This window comes from Gobio gobio, assembly GCF_949357685.1.
Source record: "Gobio gobio genome assembly, chromosome: 7".
In the NCBI taxonomy this organism is placed as follows: domain Eukaryota; kingdom Metazoa; phylum Chordata; class Actinopteri; order Cypriniformes; family Gobionidae; genus Gobio; species Gobio gobio.
This window is the reverse complement of record NC_137103.1, coordinates 36089254-36108531: the sequence shown is the minus strand read 5'-3', so window position 1 is coordinate 36108531 and position 19278 is coordinate 36089254. Positions and strand designations below refer to the sequence as shown.

The window sequence follows — 19278 nt, the reverse complement described above, 5'->3', positions numbered from 1 at the left end:
GACCAATTAAATGCAGTCTTGCTGTACAAGAGACATTAAAACCCTTATTGAGCCCAAATGTAGTGTACATAAGGTTAGAGTTTTGAGCAAACAATTTAACCCTCTGGTGCTCTTTGGTCATTTCTGACCGTTTTGAAATTTTTAAAATCACTACGTCATCGGAAAAAATGAAACTTGGTGAGTTTTCTTGCATAAGGTATGTAAACACAAAAAACTTTATGATAAATAGTCTTTGAGATTTTTTAAAATATATATTCAAATCCATCAAAAAAAAAAAAATCATTAAATGTGTTAGGGAATTCTCAAGCCTCTCCATAGCGACCTCTAGTGATTACACCCATGGTTGCATTATTTCTTAAATAATTCCAAAAGAGGGCGCTAATCTGCCTTCAAAAAAAGTCTCTATTTTAACCTGCCCCCGGTTTCACAGACAAGGCTTAAGCTAGTCCTAGACTTTTTTTAACTGAAAGCAACTTGCACTGAGATATCTTAAAATATGTCAGTGTCATTGTTTTGTCTCAAGATGCACACCAGCAATGTTTTTTTATATGGCACGTTTATAAAAGTTACTTAAATGTCCTAATTGAACTAAGGCCTAATCCTGGCTTAGTCTAAGCCATGTCTGTGAAACCGGGCCCTGAAATACTGCAATAATTATAATATATGCAATAATATATATATTTTTGTATAATTTTCAATGGCAAAAAAATACCATAATACCATGAAATCATCTCAAAATACAAAATTAAAAAGAAAAAATATTATTGAAGAAAAATAAATTGCATTAGTTTTACTGGGGTGGAGGAAGTTTCGTTTTTAGGTGTCTGGTCACTTATGACCGGGAAGACAACCAATGTAACCCCTAAACGGAGAGCACCAGAGGGTTAAACATGTTTAGGAGAGATCTGCTTTTTCTTCTCTGCTTTCACTTGGTGGATTGGCTTCAATTGGTTTAAAGACTTATTTTGAAGGAGGGACCCGAGCAATATATTTTTTGACTGTCCACATCTTATCGTCTGCCTCTGGTTTTTTCCACTGTGGTTCTATATGCATTCTCCCATCTTGCTTTCTCTCTCTCTCGCATAGACACAGTCCATGAATTATGCTCTCATCCCAGTTTCACATACTGCCGTCACGCTTGGCTGCTCTTGCGTGATAGACTGACTCATCTACCATTCACTATGACTTCCCCTCTGTTCTCTGTCTTCTCAGAGCCAGTTCAAGTTTGTATGCGAGGCCATACTGAAGGTTTACGAGGAGGGCCTGGTGAAACCGCTCAAGTCCACTCCGGACGAATCCAACTAATGCGATGCCAGCTTTTCCTGAAAATGATGCTGAAATTCACTGACAGGATCTTCTCCATGTGATGTTATCGCAGCTTCACGGCAGAGCGATGGGGAAGTATCTCGAGCCAGGAACACAGGACATAAACAAAGCACTGCTGCACTTTATGCTGGCAAAGAGACTATATGCCAGGCTTTAATGAGGAGAGAAAGAAAGGACAAAAAAAAATTCTAACAAAGGTGAATTAGGTACTTGTTGGGACTATGAGTGTTCAGGGTTTTGACAAATATATATGTTAATAATGAATATAGTAAAGAGATTGCTGGTGCCATATGTAAGTGTGTAAGGGCAGGCCCATGAATGAATGTCTGTTTTTATATGTGGTCACCTATTATTTGGAGACAGACAACACCCACAAAATGATTCATATCCAGGCCTCTGCTGCAGATTAATATTTGTATTTTTATTAGGAATATTTATTGTTTTAGTTTAAATTTGAGCCCTGCTCATTCAACATAACTAACTACTTACAAATCAAAATTCGTATTTCTTATGACAATGATATTTTTTCCTGTTTGCTGTGCTCCCTCTTTGGCACAGGGTGAAAATAATTGTATTTATTTTGCTGTCAAACTAAAATGCTGTCAACAAGGATTTTAAAATTATTTGCATTACAGCTGTGATGCAAATATCAGTTCAGTTTCTCATGCAGATGTTAAAGAAATAGTTCATCCAAAAATCAAAATATTTAGATTATTTACTCACCCTTTGTGTCTTTCCAACCCCACATTCTTTTGTCAGAGGAACAAAAAAGATGTTTTGTGAAATGTTCATGCTGCTCATTTTCATACAATGAAAGCCTACAAGAAAAAAAACAACAAACATAATTTTTTACCATATTCCATATCTTCTGAAGCCAAACCTTTATGTGAGGAAAAGACTGACATTTAACTTTAATTACTGAAAATATTCTTCCCAGGTAGTAGTTCAACTTGACATAACTAGTTATGAAGTGCAAGAACTAGTGAGACTAGTGTTGAATATTAAATTCAGTGCCAGAAACCCAACAGAAATTCACATACGGAAGATTCTTTTAAAATTAGATTTTCATTTTTTTTTTAAAATCCACACTGCTGTTTTGTTGTAGGAAGAATGCTATTCAGAAATCTGATCTGTCCGGAAGCAAACATTCCCTCAAAATGAATTCCCTTATCATTTAAAATCTGATATTCTATTAAAGGGATTAGTGTCCCTTGTAGGTGATTGTAATATCTATGTGTTGCGAATAAGAACTGCTTTTTGTTTTGTTGTTAAATCTGAACGTTACACACCAGTGTGTCGAATGCAGTACTGTGTTGGAGTTTGTTTATGGTTGACCTGTTTATTTCTTGTAGCAGACTGCACATGCAGAATATCCCACCAACATTAGCAAGCTGAGAGTGTGTCCAGTATGTGTGTTGTGTTATTGCTGTATGTGTCTGCTGTCTGTGTGTGTGTGTGTAAGTGTGTTTTATTATAATGTTAGCGTGAATGTAATGGCCCAAATCACATGTTCAGGTTTGATCTAGGCCTGGTTCAACACATTAGAGCTGGTGCCTGGTTCAGACTGTATGATTTTATTTAGTTTATTTCATTGAGCCCTAGTTTTATGACCAGTCTTGTGTTTAGAATCCATCAAATCCAACAGTGACATTGATTCATGCTAAGATGTTGCTTTTTGAGAGTTTAGGGATCACATTGTCTGCAAATTAAATGTGTGATTCATTGCCCAGTTTCACAGGTTGTCCCTAGTTGAACGCAGTGTTGCCCATGCCTGTACTCTTCTTTGTAAGGTACTATCTACTTTTTACAGTCAATCATTTGCCATTTCTCTGTGGTCATGCTTGCTGGAGAACCTTGGTTTTAGGACCAAATGATTCCTTCTATGCTCAACAGGTTACAGGTTTTACCAAAAGACATTTAAAACAGGAGTATGACATGCAATTTGGGAGAAACTACACGCCTCCTGTCTTGTGGGAAAGACAGCACTTTTTCAACAAAGATATACAATTGTAGACTGGTGTTAACATTTATTTGCTGCAAATAACAAGGTCAAGTTGTGCCACTTGTCCATTTTTATGAAAATATTATAAAGTGTACATACAATGTTGTATATTAAAAAGAAAGTCTTTAAAATAAAATAAGGTGTGTGATCTGGGTCGTTTTTGCATTAAATATGTTCTTTTTTTTCTATATTGTATTTTTGTACATTTTAATTCCTTGGATGATTTTGGCAGAGAGGAGAGTTTCTAATGTTACAGCAATTTCAAGCCCTCAGTAACCAGTGGGTGGTGCTGTTGGAAAAACAAAATACAGAGCACCTGTAAGCACTATAGAGCTTTGAAGTTAAAATAATGAGTTTTTTAAATTTGCAATAATATCTGCAAATTATAAATAACATTTCAAATCCATTCTATACATTTTTAAAATATAAGTGTCAAAAGTTTTGGAAACGTTACGCTTTTAAATGTTTTCGAAAGAAGTCTCTTAGACTCACTAAGGCTGCATTTATTTGATCGAAAATGCTGTAAAAACAGTAATATTGTGAAATATTATTACAATTTAAAATAATACTTTTCTATTTGAATATTTAATATATATATAACTTATTCCTGTGATGGCAAAGCTGAATTGTCAGCATCATTACTCCAGTCTTCAGTGCCATCCTTCAGAAATCATTATAATATGATTTGCTGCTCAAAAAAACATGTATTATTATTATTATCAATGTTGAAAACATATCAATGCTTAACATTTTTGAGGAAACGATGACAATTATTTTTTTTAAAACAGAAATTAAAACTTGAATTGATAATTTATACTGTTACAAACATGTATATTCAATAAATGCTTTAATACGTTTATAAGATGCATTTAAAGGGCTAAATGCTGTTCATTGAACTTTCTATTCATCAAAGAATCCTGAAAAAAATATCACCATTTCCACAAAAACGTTAAGCAGCAAAAACAGTTTTCAACATAATAAACGAAGCACCAAATCAAATCAGCATATTAGAATGATTTCTTAAGGATCATGTGACACTGAAGACTGAAGTAATGGCTGCTGTAAATTCAGCATTATCATTACAGAAATACATAAAAAGATATTCAAATAGAACGTAGTTATTTTAATTTGTAATATTTCACAATATTACTGATGTTACTGTATTTTTGTTTAAATAAATGCAGTCTGGGTGAGCATAAATGTCGTCTTTCAAAAACATTAACTTGGTAATCATTCAGTCCCATGCTTTACTATCTGATCACTGTACTGTGAACCACTATATCCATTACATAAAGGTCTGTCAGAATTCGGCACAACACCGGCCCTTTAAATGTAAATCCACTTTTAGGGATTTACGTGACGTCATTTCCTGAGGGGAAAACAGCCACCCCGCATCCCACAATCTTTCGGAGCAGGGAGAATATCAGTTACACTTATCTCAAAAAAGAAAAAAGAAAAAGGGTGGCTGTGCCACACTGTGGCTTAGAAGATGGATATTTCAAAGCACAGAGTTGTTTGTTGATTAAAGCCGATGCTAGAGGACTCTTTCATTGGCGGAACATTCATCAATCTGCAGTAAGTAAAGCTTTTGTCTCCGGTCTGACCGAGGATCAACAAGTGGATTCGCGCCGCTAGCGCGCGAGCGTCTTGAGTGCGGTCATTCCTGAGGTGGACGCGATATATATCGGCACAAAAGTAGATTTATCATTGGTGTATAGCCGTATTGTGATTTCTAGCTGTTTGTGGAATTTAAATAAATAGCTAATTTTTAGATCGTTATGTCGTTACATGTCAGTTAGGCGCAGTTTTTCTTGCGCAAACAGGTGTCAGGAGTTCGGCCAGTCAGCGCGTGATGGTGAGGTGCTCGCAACAATTTTTCATCGAAACATGAAACAGTTTGGGTATTGCGCGTGCACGCCGGAGAGCAGCGTTAAACGTTTGACGTTTTGTTCGCCGTTACTTTCAGCGTCGTCGCCGTTGTTGTCTTAAAAGGTGCGTCAGTGATGCTGAAATGTGGGTCTAACTTGAAGAAAAAGTAATGAATAACTTGTAGTAACAGAAAAAAAGACCACTCTGTTATGAATATTATAAGACTATAGTAACACTTAATGCTATAAGGAAAATCAGGAAAGTTAAGTATATTTTATAGAAATTATATTCTCATTGTCATAACCATGGTGAGAAGACGTTCATGGTTTTACTTGTGACTGTTTTTAGTTTTTTTTTTCTTATTACAAATGATACCATTGAATAATAGTTACTGTACACTTCTACTCAAAAGCTGGGGGGAATTTTCATTAGAATAACTTAAGTGTAAATTGAAAAAAGGTGCAACACTCACTCTTGAAGGAATCCAACTGGATTTATTCAAAAATGTGTGATGTTTCGACCATTGACAGGGCCTTCATCAGACATTAGGAAAAAAATTGCCATCTTTGGTCTTACTATATGCTATTGTTCTTACCACAGTGAAACTATGGTTAAGAAGTAGCAATTTTCATAGGGGTTGGTCTGAGTGTAACAGAGATGGTCTTTCTTTCAGACTGGACTAACAAACCTTCCCGAATATGCTGAGCTTCCTGCGCCGGACTCTGGGCCGTCGGTCCATCCGCAAACATGCAGAGAAAGCTCGACTCCGGGAAGCCCAACGAGCCACAACACACATCCCTGCTGCTGGAGATGCCAAGTCCATCATCACCTGTCGAGTTTCTTTGTTAGATGGCACAGATGTCAGTGTTGACTTGCCGGTAAGTTGACTAATGAAAGTGGTTGCACTGTTTGCTGACCATGGTTTTCTTAAACAGATCTGTTTGTTTGTCAGTTTCAGTGTTCTTGCCAGTTGTACAACAACTCAACTAACCAAGAGTGTTTTTCTTGAGTTGCTTAAGTTAAAAGGTGACCTTGATTGAAGCTCAAGGTTGAATCCTTGGCATCGGTTTTCAGCCTGTGCTCTGACCGAAACTTGTCCTTGCCTGTTGGGTCACATTGATACTCCAGTATGCCAGACAGAATGCTCTCCATTGTTCATTGCTGTTTGAGGCTGAAAACCTGAGAGAGTGAAACTAGACATCACTGTTTAGTGACTACAGATGTGTTTGGCAATTGTTACTTGACAAATATGATCAGTCTTTACTCTCAACTCTCAAAACATAACAGTAATTATGTAGCCTGACAAGCCAGACCCACCAAGATGTTGGGTCTGGAAACTCACCATTGACAGGGCTCAATCCGATGGCGGGATAAACGGTTGTCTTTCAAATTCCCTCTCCACGCAATTGGATAGCGCCATGAGCACCACAAGCAACCAGAGCAAAGAAGAAGGTGAAGCCGAGCTAACGTTAGTTGATAGACTTTCGCCGTATCCGGTTGGCAAAACTTTGAACATACAGTGAGGAAAATAAATATTTGAACACCCTGCTATTTTGCAAGTTCTCCCACTTGGAAGTCATGGAGGGGTCTGAAATTGTCATTGTAGGTGCATGTCCACTGTGAGAGACATAATCTAAAAAAAAATCCAGAAATCACAATATATGATTTTTTAACTATTTATTTGTATGATACAGCTGCAAATAAGTATTTGAACACCTGTCTATCTGCCAGAATTCTGACCCTCAAAGACCTGTTTGTCTGCCTTTAAAATGTCCACCTCCACTCCATTTATTATCCTAAATTAGATGCACCTGTTTGAGGTTGTAAGCTGCATAAAGACACCTGTCCACCCCATACAATCAGTAAGAATCCAACTACTAACATGGCCAAGACCAAAGAGCTGTCCAAAGACACTAGAGACAAAATTGTACACCTCCACAAGGCTGGAAAGGGCTACAGGGAAATTGCCAAGCAGCTTGGTGAAAAAAGGTCCACTGTTGGAGCAATCATTAGAAAATGGAAGAAGCTAAACATGACTGTCAATCTCCCTCGGACTGGGGCTCCATGCAAGATCTCACCTCGTGGGGTCTCAATGATCCTAAGAAAGGTGAGAAATCAGCCCAGAACTACACGGGAGGAGCTGGTCAATGACTTGAAAAGAGCTGGGACCACCGTTTCCAAGGTTACTGTTGGTAATACACTAAGACGTCATGGTTTGAGATCATGCATGGCACGGAAGCTTCCCCTGCTTAAACCAGCACATGTCCAGGCCCGTCTTAAGTTTGCCAATGACCATTTGGATGATCCAGAGGAGTCATGGGAGAAAGTCATGTGGTCAGATGAGACAAAAATAGAACTTTTTGGTCATAATTCCACTAAACGTGTTTGGAGGAAGAAGAATGATGAGTACCATCCCAAGAACACCATCCCTACTGTGAAGCATGGGGGTGGTAGCATCATGCTTTGGGTGTGTTTTTCTGCACATGGGACAGGGCGACAGTACCGTATTAAGGAGAGGATGACCGGGGCCATGTATTGCAAGATTTTGGGGAACAACCTCCTTCCCTCAGTTAGAGCATTGAAGATGGGTCGAGGCTGGGTCTTCCAACATGACAATGACCCGAAGCACACAGCCAGGATAACCAAGGAGTGGCTCTGTAAGAAGCATATCACGGTTCTGGCGTGGCCTAGACAGTCTCCAGACCTAGACCCAATAGAGAATCTTTGGAGGGAGCTCAAACTCTGTGTTTCTCAGCGACAGGCCAGAAACCTGACTGATCTAGAGAAGATCTGTGTGGAGGAGTGGGCCAAAATCCCTCCTGCAGTGTGTGCAAACCTGGTGAAAAACTACAGGAAACGTTTGACCTCTGTAATTTGCAAACAAAGGCTACTGTACCAAATATTAACATTGATTTTCTCAGGTGTTCAAATACTTATTTGCAGCTGTATCACAAATAAATCATTAAAAAAATCATACATTGTGATTTTTATTTTTAAAAATTATGTCTCTCACAGTGGACATGCACCTACGATGACAATTTCAGACCCCTCCATGATTTCTAAGTGGGAGAACTTGCAAAATAGCAGGGTGTTCAAATAATTATTTTCCTCACTGTATCTTCTTTTCTGAAGAATGACTTCTGTGCCGTTCTTTGTTTTTTTTCTCAAAGAAAAGCTTAACTCCAAGTCTTCCAGAGTCGCGGCCAAAGCCGATTCGAAAGACCGCTGCTCGTCAGCTTCTTTGTTTACGAGTAGCACGCAGAACCTCCGCAACTCTGCCGTGACGTGCCGTCATTATGTTAAGCCTGCCCACCAACTCTAAACACGCTGGGATTGGCCTGACCAGAGTTTGTTTTTTCCAGCTCTCAGATCTACCGAGAGTTGCTAGACTACACTCGCGACAAAATAAATTTTCTGCCGCTAGGGTGCGTCTAGATTTCTAGGCTAGTAATTATAGTAGGCTTGCTGCGAATACACTGAGTTCAGCCACACACCGATTACATCACTTGCCCACTCAGTTGATAGACAAGACGATGGCGGATGATTTTGTTTTAAAGCGCCTATTTGGCAATATTTTGGATTTAAACCCAATGCTAATAGGGAACCTGCAAACATTAATGAGGCAATCTGTAAACTTTACCTGATGAAGGTGGCAGCATCCGAAGGTGGGCTAATACTTTTAATTTACACACGCACCTTCAAGCACACAACAAGAATTAGGCTTATTCGTTTTTTTAATAAAGGTTCTATGTTTGATGTAATCAAGTTTGTCTTTGTACTGTTTTGTTTGTTTTTCATTGAAGAATAATAATGAACCCACCATTCAAGAAAATTTTTCCGCCCCGAATTGCAGCTAATTCGAGAAGGTAAAATGCGACCGGCTGCACAGGCATTTATAAACTATTTAAAAGCGAACAACTTATAATCACTGGAGCTGTCAGTTACACAAAGCTGCACTTTTTTTTTTTTTTTACACGAAGCTGAAAATTCCTGTTATCAATGAAGCTTTTTGCGCTGTGCAATTAATCTCTTATTGACATTGTGTTTATACTTTGTTGGTTATAATGAAAGTATTTCCAAGCTGGCAGAACTCGTGTTGAACAAAAACACCATTGAGTTAGGGCTGGGCGCTGTGCAGTGTGCAACAAAGATTGTTAAACATCCAAATTATTTATACTGTATTTGGGTTGAGCTAATAAACAACAAAAAATCCTGAGGTAACTCTTAGTTAATTGAACATGTAAACAGTAACACCATTCGCCATAAAAAATGTAATTGCATTTTAAACATTCTTTACAAGGAAAATGAGCCTATCAACAACAGCAGGCTTGAGGCAAGCTCGGTTGTTGAAGAGTTGTTTGCTTTGCAAACGGGGTGCTAGCACTAACGCCACTAGAGTGGTTTTCTTTTCGAAGAAGGCAACACTTCTCCCACTCAGCCGCATGTCTTCGCTTTAAATGCTGAAACAGATTTGTCGTACTGCTGCAAGCAACAACAGCTTTAAAACATAGTTTGCATCGAGGTGTTGTCTGTTCCTCATCAGATGCCGTAAATCCAAACCAATTCCACACGACTAAAGTCAAAGAATTTTTTTGGAAGGAGCTGCTCTTTCGCCGGCTGTTTCTGCCATATTGTTTGTGTATGCATGCGCTGCCCTCGAGAGAGGGGAGGGGCAGAGGGCTGCGCCGCCCGTTGAGTGTGCTACGGAAACCCTGAAGGAAGATTTGGGCGAATGCAAAATGTATGTATTGCGCTATACTGCAGAGGGGGAGAAAAAAAATCAAAAAAATCGATTTTTGGAAAATATGAATCGATTTGACCTACCAACTCGATTTTTAAATCAAATCGATTTTTTTCCCAGCCCTACATTGAGTGGTGTTGAGCGGATTTTGACTAACTTAAACATCTGATTGGCCATTGCGTTCACACACTGAACAGATATACGGTTGCCTCTTACGCATGTAGACAGCTGCAGTATTAATACAGTGTTTAACTGCACAACGGCTGCTAAAAAGGACCACAAAGTCAGCAAAGCATGCAGTTCTGTCTCCCTGTTATAGTTTACCTGGTCGTCGAGGCTGGTACGTTACAGAGATGGCTCAGGACTGCGTTTCCCCAAAGCATTGTAATACAATAGCCATCAATGGTCTCTACGATCAACTTAGGCATTCATTGCTTTTGGGAAAAGCTGCTCTGGTCTGTTATTGACTTGTCCTGGTAGCTTAACGTGGGCAGCCACGCCATCGTTTTTAGAAGTCTCCGTTTTGGTCCGTTTACACTGAAACGCGACCCCAGAGTTTTCAAACTAAAACGGGTTCTGCAGCGTTTTCAAAAGTCTCTTGTTTCGAAAGCGCTGTAGACTGATGGCTGGCGTAACCGTAGCCAAAGTAATTCATTTTAAAACTAAAACGCACTAATGTAAACGGGTCCTGAATGATGTCAGATTATTATTAAGTAAATGTAATAACTTTTATATTATTAATATTTCAAGATGAACAGTTAATGAACTGAAGAGGTTCGCTTGGTGACCCATACCCATCCTTTTCTAGAAAAATTATGTTAGCTTGTGTGAATTAGGGATGCTTCGATAGATCGGCAGCAGATCGATATCGGCCTATAATTGTATTCTATGACTCACCAATCGATCGTAAATTGATGACATCGCAGACTTTAATGCTGCAGTTATGTCATCACCAGTGTGTAGTTATCACGTGGTCTCAAGAAACAATGCGTTTTTAAGCCTTGCGATTTAAGAACAAATGACTTGAAACCACTCATGTGCTGTAAGCAGCGAAACAGTGCTCCCATTCTATATGCTGTCTAAAAGATGGGTTCTAAGCGCAGTCAGCACACGCACCTGGAACACTCACATACAGCGCATGAGTATTTATCTTACTGGACTGTGTCAATGCCATCTTTGCGAGTATCTTCGTAAACACAGTTATTTATGTCTTAAGTGAACGTAAACAGTGCATCCGGTGTTAATGTGAAAGCAGGCTAATAAAGCTGCTGTCATCCTTGCCATTCATGTTAATCAAACATTCTCTCATAGCTCTTAACTAAATCACTTTTGTGAAGATTATGCACTGTTTTTGTACATTTGATTACTTTAAGCACTATAAATAGAAATGCAACATAAATTGCATAATGTTTAGCACTCGAGTATTGATGGTGAGTGTCTATTCAGTACAGCTGCATAAGTTTTGGATGAAAAGAGGAATAGACCCAAAATGCAGAAAAGCTTGAATTTATAAAGAGAATCCTGCCTTACCTACTTAAGTAGGACATAGGAAGGATCATTTTAGCCGTGTTTCCACCGCAGGAACTTTCCCCAGGAACTAGGAACTTTGGGGTGGTACTCGGTGTGTTTCGACCGCAGGAACCAGGGTCTAAATGAAGTTCCGGGTAAATATTTCCCCCTCCAAACTGCCCTGCTCCCGGGGTAGTACTTTTTCAAAGTTCGGGAACTTTCGGGGGTTGGACTTGGGCGCTGAACATGCTGATTGGTTGAACTCAGGCAGTATTTTATTTCAACCAGCATTTTTAAAAGTCTTTCGCGAGGTTCGTTCGTTCTGCGTTCAGTAAATATCAGTCTTGCTCTTTCTGTCTGATGGCGCTCGTTCGTCTCAGCCATCTCACGGTCAATGTCCGTAATAGCTGATAATAACATGCGTTGTCTTATTTAAAATCTAGCTTTACGAGCTTTCAGAATACGCTTTAGTATCAGTGCTCGTCTCTTTTCCGCCGTTTTGTTAATGACCTCTTTATTAAAACAATATATAACTACCAAAAGCAGCGCTGCTTGCATCTCCTTGTTATTGTTGCAGACAGTGTCATGCAAAAATGATTACTGTCCGTCGCTGACTGGGAGGAGCAGCCGCGCGCATTTCTACATCACGGACTAATTTGCCTAATCGTCCCGGTACTTTAGACCGCAGTGGAAACGCGGACAGTAGCAGATCTGGGGGGAAAAAAGCTCCTGTAAAAAAAGTTCCTGGTACAAATTGTTCCGGGTAATTTCGGTGGAAACGGGGCTTTTGTATCAGACAACTCCTTTTGTTCATGATTTGCAGTGTTTCTATTTGTTTTGTCCTCCTCAGTCAAATATTGGACAATGTTTAATTACACCTTATGGGTTATAATCAGGGCTTGACATTAACTTTATTGCTCACCAGCCACTGTGGCTAGTGGTTTTCCAAAGTGGCTAGCCACTCAGCATTTTCACTGGCCACAATTTTGTTGTTAGGAAATTTGTTGTTGGCTATATGTAAATTAACACTGTAGACATCCAAATCAAGTCTACGTGAAATGTATAACATGACAGGTCATCATTACATTTATAAGCTCAACAGACTTGCGTGTGGTTGGTTATAATGCGCATTGCGATTATAACAGATGCCTTTTGAGAAGACCAGCCAAAGTGGCTAGTGGGAGTGTCTCTAGGGGTGCACCGATCCGACTTTTTCAGTCCCGATACCGATACCGATGCCTGGGCTTTGTGTATCTGTCGATACCCGATACCGATCCGATACTATTGTTGAATTTATAATAAACTGCATATCTTCCACCTTATACCTTCCTTGAAGAGACTAAAGGCACTAGACTTTACTAACTAAACATAACTAAGACAAAATAACAGAGATGTATGTAAAGTGTTGCATTCTTATTTATTTAAAAAACAATTGTGCATTCAAATCTAAAATAGAATGTAATCAAACTTCTTTAAATAAATCAAATGTAGCAGTGGAAACAAAAAACAGTGTATTGGTCAAACATACAATAGTAATCTGACAGTGACCAAACATTTTTTACACTACAGATAATTGTTTTGGTATATAATCATATCAATATTAAAAAGTAGCATTACAAATTATCAAATAGTCTAATTTTCTGCCATATGCAATTTAATACAAATGATCAGCTAGCTAATAACTTTGTTCTGGTTTCACCTCACTCCAGATTAAATGATTGTAGGCTAGGCCTATTTATTTTACTACACATTGTCAACAGAAATAAGCTGAAATACTGTTGATAATTAAAAATAATTCTTACTACCCTCTCTTGCTTAATTGGGTAAGCACACTTGTGTTCTCATTTCAGTTGCGTTCTGAGTAAATTAATAAACTGATTCATGAGTTCAGTGTTGGACAGATCAGTTGTTCTAACCAGTCGTTAAAATGATTCGGTTCAAAGGAGTCATCAGGTCGCGAATCGGACATTAGCAGACGCGTTGTGTGCGAATCCCGTCTGTTAGAACATCGAGAAAGATGTCAACACACAGAAAACACTTCATAACTGAATATAATTTGTCTCCCGTTTATTGAAAGTATGCTTTATGTCAGCTGGTCAGAGAAGAGTCAATGTTTTTTGAGCGCAATTCACACCCAGCGATAATTCAAGGACAAAATTGTCCGAATGTGTCACGTGCAACATGGTTTCGGTCTTCCCACCTTTTGATTTGGATTAATATGTGAAATATGAGAGAGCTAACAGCTAACACTGATTATTTTGAAGACCCAGAGAGTGTGTTCGGGGGCGGAGCTCAGTCACAAGCGCAGCATCTGTTCTACATCACTCGTAAAACACAATAACTCATCAAATTAGGCTTTGGCGGCCGTCAAAAAATGTTCAATGCAGGAAAGACCCTGACTTTGCAGTAATACCTCCCCTCGAAACATTTAAGTTACTTTGCAGACATTGCAAACAGCCGACGAACTAGTTGGCGTGGCAAGCGTGAAATATCTCCTCCACACAGTCGACTCTCTGGCTCGCTCCATGTTGCTTCTAGCATGCGACACACGTGAAGCTGACGAATGACTTAGATTCTGATGCGACGAAAAAAAAACACCTGGATCGGCTTGTGGATCTGTTCATTTTTCCGATCCCCGATCCAGCTATTTTGTCAGTATCGCGGCCGATATCCGATCCTAATATCGGATCGGTGCACCCCTAAGTGTCTGTTACACACCACAGCTGAAATCCACCCGCAAATGGCGAGTTGGCGGGTGTTAATGTCAAGCCCTGGTTATAATTATGTTCAGTTGGACATTGTCTTGGAGGCTCTTTAATAAGACTTGCGTCTTGATTTCTCAATGTTAAGTGGTCTCTTAATTTTTTCCAGAGCTGTATATAGATTAGTGTAAATGATCGGGATTGGTATCGGCTGATCATGATGACAAAAAACTAGGGATGCACCGAAATGAAAATTCTTGGCCAAAACCGAAAAAGAGGAAACCAAGGCCGAAAACCGAAAACCGAAACACCGAAAGAAATTATGCCAATTATTAGTACCATTGCATTTATGGCTATGACTGTGTACTAACTTTACTAAAATCAAGACATTGCAATTGCATAAATTAATATTAAAGTTTCAAAGAATAATTCAATTACAAATTATGTCAATATTTATTTAGCACATTGCAACAATGCACAGTATAAAATAAAATTCAAACAAAAATGTTTAACTTGACCCCACTCATTTGTGCATTAAATAATAATTTACAGGCCTACAGAAAGGTTTTAAAATTAAATATTCTCTCATAAAAACAAAGTGCATTTAGGTCTAGTGCATTTAAACATTTTCTCTGTAGGACTACTACAAGAAAGTGCATTCAGAACAGGTGCATTAGGTCTAATAATCAACACTCAAATAACATAGTACGCAAACTTTACATAAGGCAGTTTTTGCAATAACTTCTAAATCTGATTATAAAATAGTTTTTTATCCAATTGGTTGTTGAAATATAATCATTATATACACAGTGTCTGTCATTTTCATGACAGGTTTATTTAACATGCATGAAATAATCAAGACATCACTAACAGGTTAAGTAGAATATAATGAATATAACGGCTAATATAGAGCATATATTTAGTGAAAGAGTTGATTTACTTTAGTGAATAAAATTGTGTGGACACTGAATGACTGCCTGAGGTAAATGTGATGCTAAAGTTACATGACATTTGTTTGGTTTACAGCAGTTATATTGACGTCTTTTCGCCGTTGAAACACTGATTGAGCGATTACACCACATATGATACGTGACAGTAAGTTGTAATGTATCCTCAACACATCTTAGATGTTCATTCATGTTTATTCTTAATGAAGAGATGATCGATCGCGCTCACAGATGATCGCGTTCACGCGCGCGCCGCCGCTTGAACTGTGATGTGATCAGTGATGCCACATTAAATTTCGTGATGCATGTTGATCGATGTTGGTGTGGGAACTCGAATTGAAGTGTGTTCCGCGCTTAAAACATGCCCACTGTTAAAGATTGCATTGGGAAACCGTTGGCTTTCACAGTGAAGTCTGGTCCTCTTCTCATCGAGAACATGAGCTGCTGCACTACAGCTGCACTGAACACTAGCTCTCGCTGGAGCAGACGTGGGTGTTTCTCAGATATACTGAAATACGTCCACACCGCAGACATTGCTTCAGACAAGCACGTGCAGGTCGCGGTTTCTGTTTACGTCATCACAACATTTCGGCCATGTTGTTTCGGTGATAAAAGTCTTTCGGCCGAAAACCGAAAATGCACTTTTGGGCCATTTTCGGCCGAAAATTTTCGGTGGCCGAATATTCGGTGCATCCCTACAAAAAACGCTAATTGATATTGGCTGCTCATTCAGATAATGTTACGCAATTAAAATGGAAAAATTACACATGGTAGGCTATCATGTAAGTCTAAATAAACTGTTTTAAAGATTGACATTTATGGTAAAGTTAAGATAAGTTTAATTTCTTGTCAAAACTGCATCTGTCCATTATTTTCTGACAGGAGAGAGTGGGCAGGGATTTTTATGACGTCGGCCCTCTGAATATAGATACAATGGCTGGATTGCGTTTAAGTTACACTGAGATCTGATCACAATGTGTCCTCGACTACCTCTGGACCAGGACACACTGATCGGATAATATTCAGAAAAGAAACGAGTTTACACTTGTCTTTTCAATGTGTATGTGGACAACATCTGGATGCAGGTCGCCAAGTGTAAACGCAGCTTTATAACTGTAGCTAACCTGCACCTGTGCACCAGTTAACTTTTGAAGAGTTTGCATGAAAACACCCTCTTCGAATTCATTGGTTGGTTCTTTTCCCCTCTCTAGCTAGAACATTATGGGTGTGTGATTTTTAGATTAAACCTCAATAATCCTAATTTGCAATTTTGTATTTTTATATTGTGGTAATTTCATGGGGAAATAAAACCTAATGAAAATGTCATTGTTCAAAAAAAAATTTAATTGCGGGACGGGACGCTTCTTATGACTTGCAGGATGTGGGACAAAGCTTCCAATTTCAGGACCGTTAGGACCAGGTGGTCACCCTATCACTCTATCATACTATGTGAAGTTGCCATAACCTGATGTATCAAACATGACACAAAACATAAAATGCGAATGCAAACCTTTTTTTTTTTTTTTTCAGTTTGAAAAAATATATATTTTCAAAACAAATGTTCTGACTATTATTTCATATGTCAGGCTATATGGGGTTAATGGTTGCACAACTTAAACTCATTTTAATGTACTGTGACTGTCATTTTCTGTTGTGTATGAGAAAAACCAAAAGCCAAGAACTCATGATATGAGCCCTTAAAGTACTTTTGATTTTGATCAGATCCTGACTTAAATGTTATTTACATTATTACTTGAGAATGACTCTGACTTGCAAAATGATATGATTTGGGGTGTTTTTCTCAAACGCATGTCTCAGAGATCTGACCCAGATGTGTGTCGTTCTGTTTACTGATTAGATGTAATATACCATCAACCCTCTTGTAGCATGTGTTCATTGGACTGTGCGGACAGTGAAGGACTTGATCCCCTCAGCTTCTTAATGCCTTTGTTTATGCTGTGGTTGAGCCTCTGCCAGGATTTTCTCTGACCTCCACCTGAATGTGTTCGGTATGGTGTATGGCTGAGTGTGACTGTGTTGTCGAGTATTTTACACGATCCCTAAAGTTCAGTATTTTTACAGTGTTTTTTTCTGTTAATATGTGCACATTATCATGCTCCCTGTATTACAGTTTAACAAATTTAGTAGGTTCCCATGGAATTTTATGCTGTCATTTTAATTGCGTAACATACCCATGTTTTAAAATGAATCCTAGAGACTAACTGGCACCGATAATAATTACTACTTTTGACTCCACTTTCTGAATGCAACTTAGTATGGTCATGTCACAATATTGCAAACTGTTTTAGACTCTTGTTTTTCTTCATCGATTCTAGCCACTTGTGTTGTCTTGCACCCATAGATTTCATTGTTATATTTGTATTTATTAATGCAGAGACGAAGGTCTAATGTTTACTGGAGGGTTTTGTTCATCTAGTTTGATAAGGATCTCTGGGCTGGTCACTGTAGATTACTAATGGTCTCTTTGAGGCTTGGCAAGGAAGTAATCATTTCGAGTGGGATTCACATGCCATAGTAGTTTACTCTAAGATCTTAATCTGCCTTTATTTTTGCGTTGTTCTTATTTAGCTTATAATAGCTGGTAGGGCTGCACGATTCTTGCTAAAATGTGAATCACGATTTTTCTCCATGGGTATTGAGATACGATTCTCTTACACGATTCATTTTTTCTTATACTTTAAAAAAAAAAATCAATTTTAAATAAAAGTAATTAGTTACAATTAAATTAAAATGTAGAAACAACAAATGTAGACAGACTAGATGTAAATATATGCTTATTACAGTTTATTTCTATTTTTATGATTATTTAATATCTTGCCTTGTGGAGAGAGGGTTTTTGTTGTCTTATTTCGTTGTTTCATTTTGTTTTTGCGTTTTTGCAATAAATGAAAACTATAAATAAAAATTTTTTTATAAGAAAACGCTTAACGTGGCTTAATGTACTAAGACAGTGTTACAGACATCCCAACCTGAAAAAAGTCATTTCAGGGAGGTACCCCCCCCCCCCCCCCCCAAAAAAAAACAAAAAAAAAAAAAACATGAAAGGAGGAAAAGTATCCCGAATTTCACCACAGAACATGACTTTACTTGTATATTATAATATAATATATCATTAATATATAATTTCTATAGGCCTATGCAAGTATTTGTAAAAAATTGTTTGTAAAATTATGTAGATCACTTTTACTATTTACATAAGCTGCTTATACTATTTATGTAAACTGCTTTTATTTATATTTCATTGCAACTTTAAACAGGTCTAAGGAATTTGTTGTTTTCATGTAGCCTTGGCAACTAGCCGACCTGAAAAATATGCACATGAAATGAAACTTGTTTAACTCAAACATAACATGTCAGTAACAAACTGTAGGCCTACAGCGTGCAAGATTGTCATTATGTTTATACTTTATACTTTCGTTTTTTGGGGCACTCTCCCTCTGCCATGGCGCTCCAGTTTCTAGATACACTGAACTGATTAATTCGGTTCGGGAGAAGAGATAAAAGCCCGCCCACACTGACAATTGATTGGTTGACTTACCGAAACAAGCCAATCAGGATGCTCTCCGTCTTACATGCGCTTCATTAGGTGCACACCAGCACACACACGCAAGGTCTCTCGCTCTCTCTCCCTCTCTGCCGTGCGCGCGTGCACAGTTTGCGGTTAATTTTTACCTCTTACCGCTACAAATCTGACTCCATTTAGGTCTGCTCTGCCGTCTTGTTACACGTCAGTAACAGCGAAACATGGCCAATGAGGGAGAGGAGAGAAGTGGAGATTTATGATTGATTGGTTAGTGTTTTGTTATTGTGTGAGTGTGACAAGCTCTGGTGTGACCAATAACGCGTGAACGCAGCATGATCTGAGGGAAATACACGGAAGAGAATCGCCAACATTAAGAAATGAGATCGCATTTATGTTTGAATCGAGATCGTGATTTTTTTTTCGATTAATCGTGCAGCCCTAATAGGTGGCACTATTTTGTTGTTGTTTTAAAGATTCCCTCAGATCTGTCATACACAAGGGAATGATGAGCATAAACTGAACTAGAGGTGACTGATAAATTAAAGGATCTTAATGAGTTCCAAACTTCATAACCAAGAGTAAACAATCCAATCAACTGAGCAGATACCAGTCTAAATAACTTAATTTAAGGAATAGTG

General features: G+C 38.4%; 2 protein-coding genes across 5 annotated transcripts in view; both read left to right on the top strand.

The window, feature by feature from the left end:
* ptpn4a (protein tyrosine phosphatase non-receptor type 4a) overlaps positions 1–3494 on the top strand; it is a 61589-nt gene extending 58095 nt beyond the window's left edge. Inside the window, exon 27 of one of the 2 annotated variants that reach the window (XM_079821594.1) lies at positions 1213–3494. In XM_079821594.1, the coding sequence (XP_079677720.1) occupies positions 1213–1305 (93 nt within the window). In that variant the 3' untranslated portion in view covers positions 1306–3494. The remainder of the gene's footprint in view (positions 1–1212) is intronic. The other variant, XM_079821595.1, reaches the window with a different exon arrangement.
* A 1199-nt stretch (positions 3495–4693) lies between these two features.
* The window catches only part of epb41l5 (erythrocyte membrane protein band 4.1 like 5), a 55485-nt gene continuing 40900 nt past the window's right edge, over positions 4694–19278 (top strand). For 2 of the 3 annotated variants that reach the window (XM_079821449.1, XM_079821447.1), the window contains exons 1-2: positions 4694–4903; positions 5871–6075. In XM_079821449.1, the coding sequence (XP_079677575.1) occupies positions 5896–6075 (180 nt within the window). In that variant the 5' untranslated portion in view covers positions 4694–4903; positions 5871–5895. Of the gene's footprint in view, positions 4904–5191; positions 5321–5870; positions 6076–19278 lie in introns of those variants that run through there. The other variant, XM_079821448.1, reaches the window with a different exon arrangement.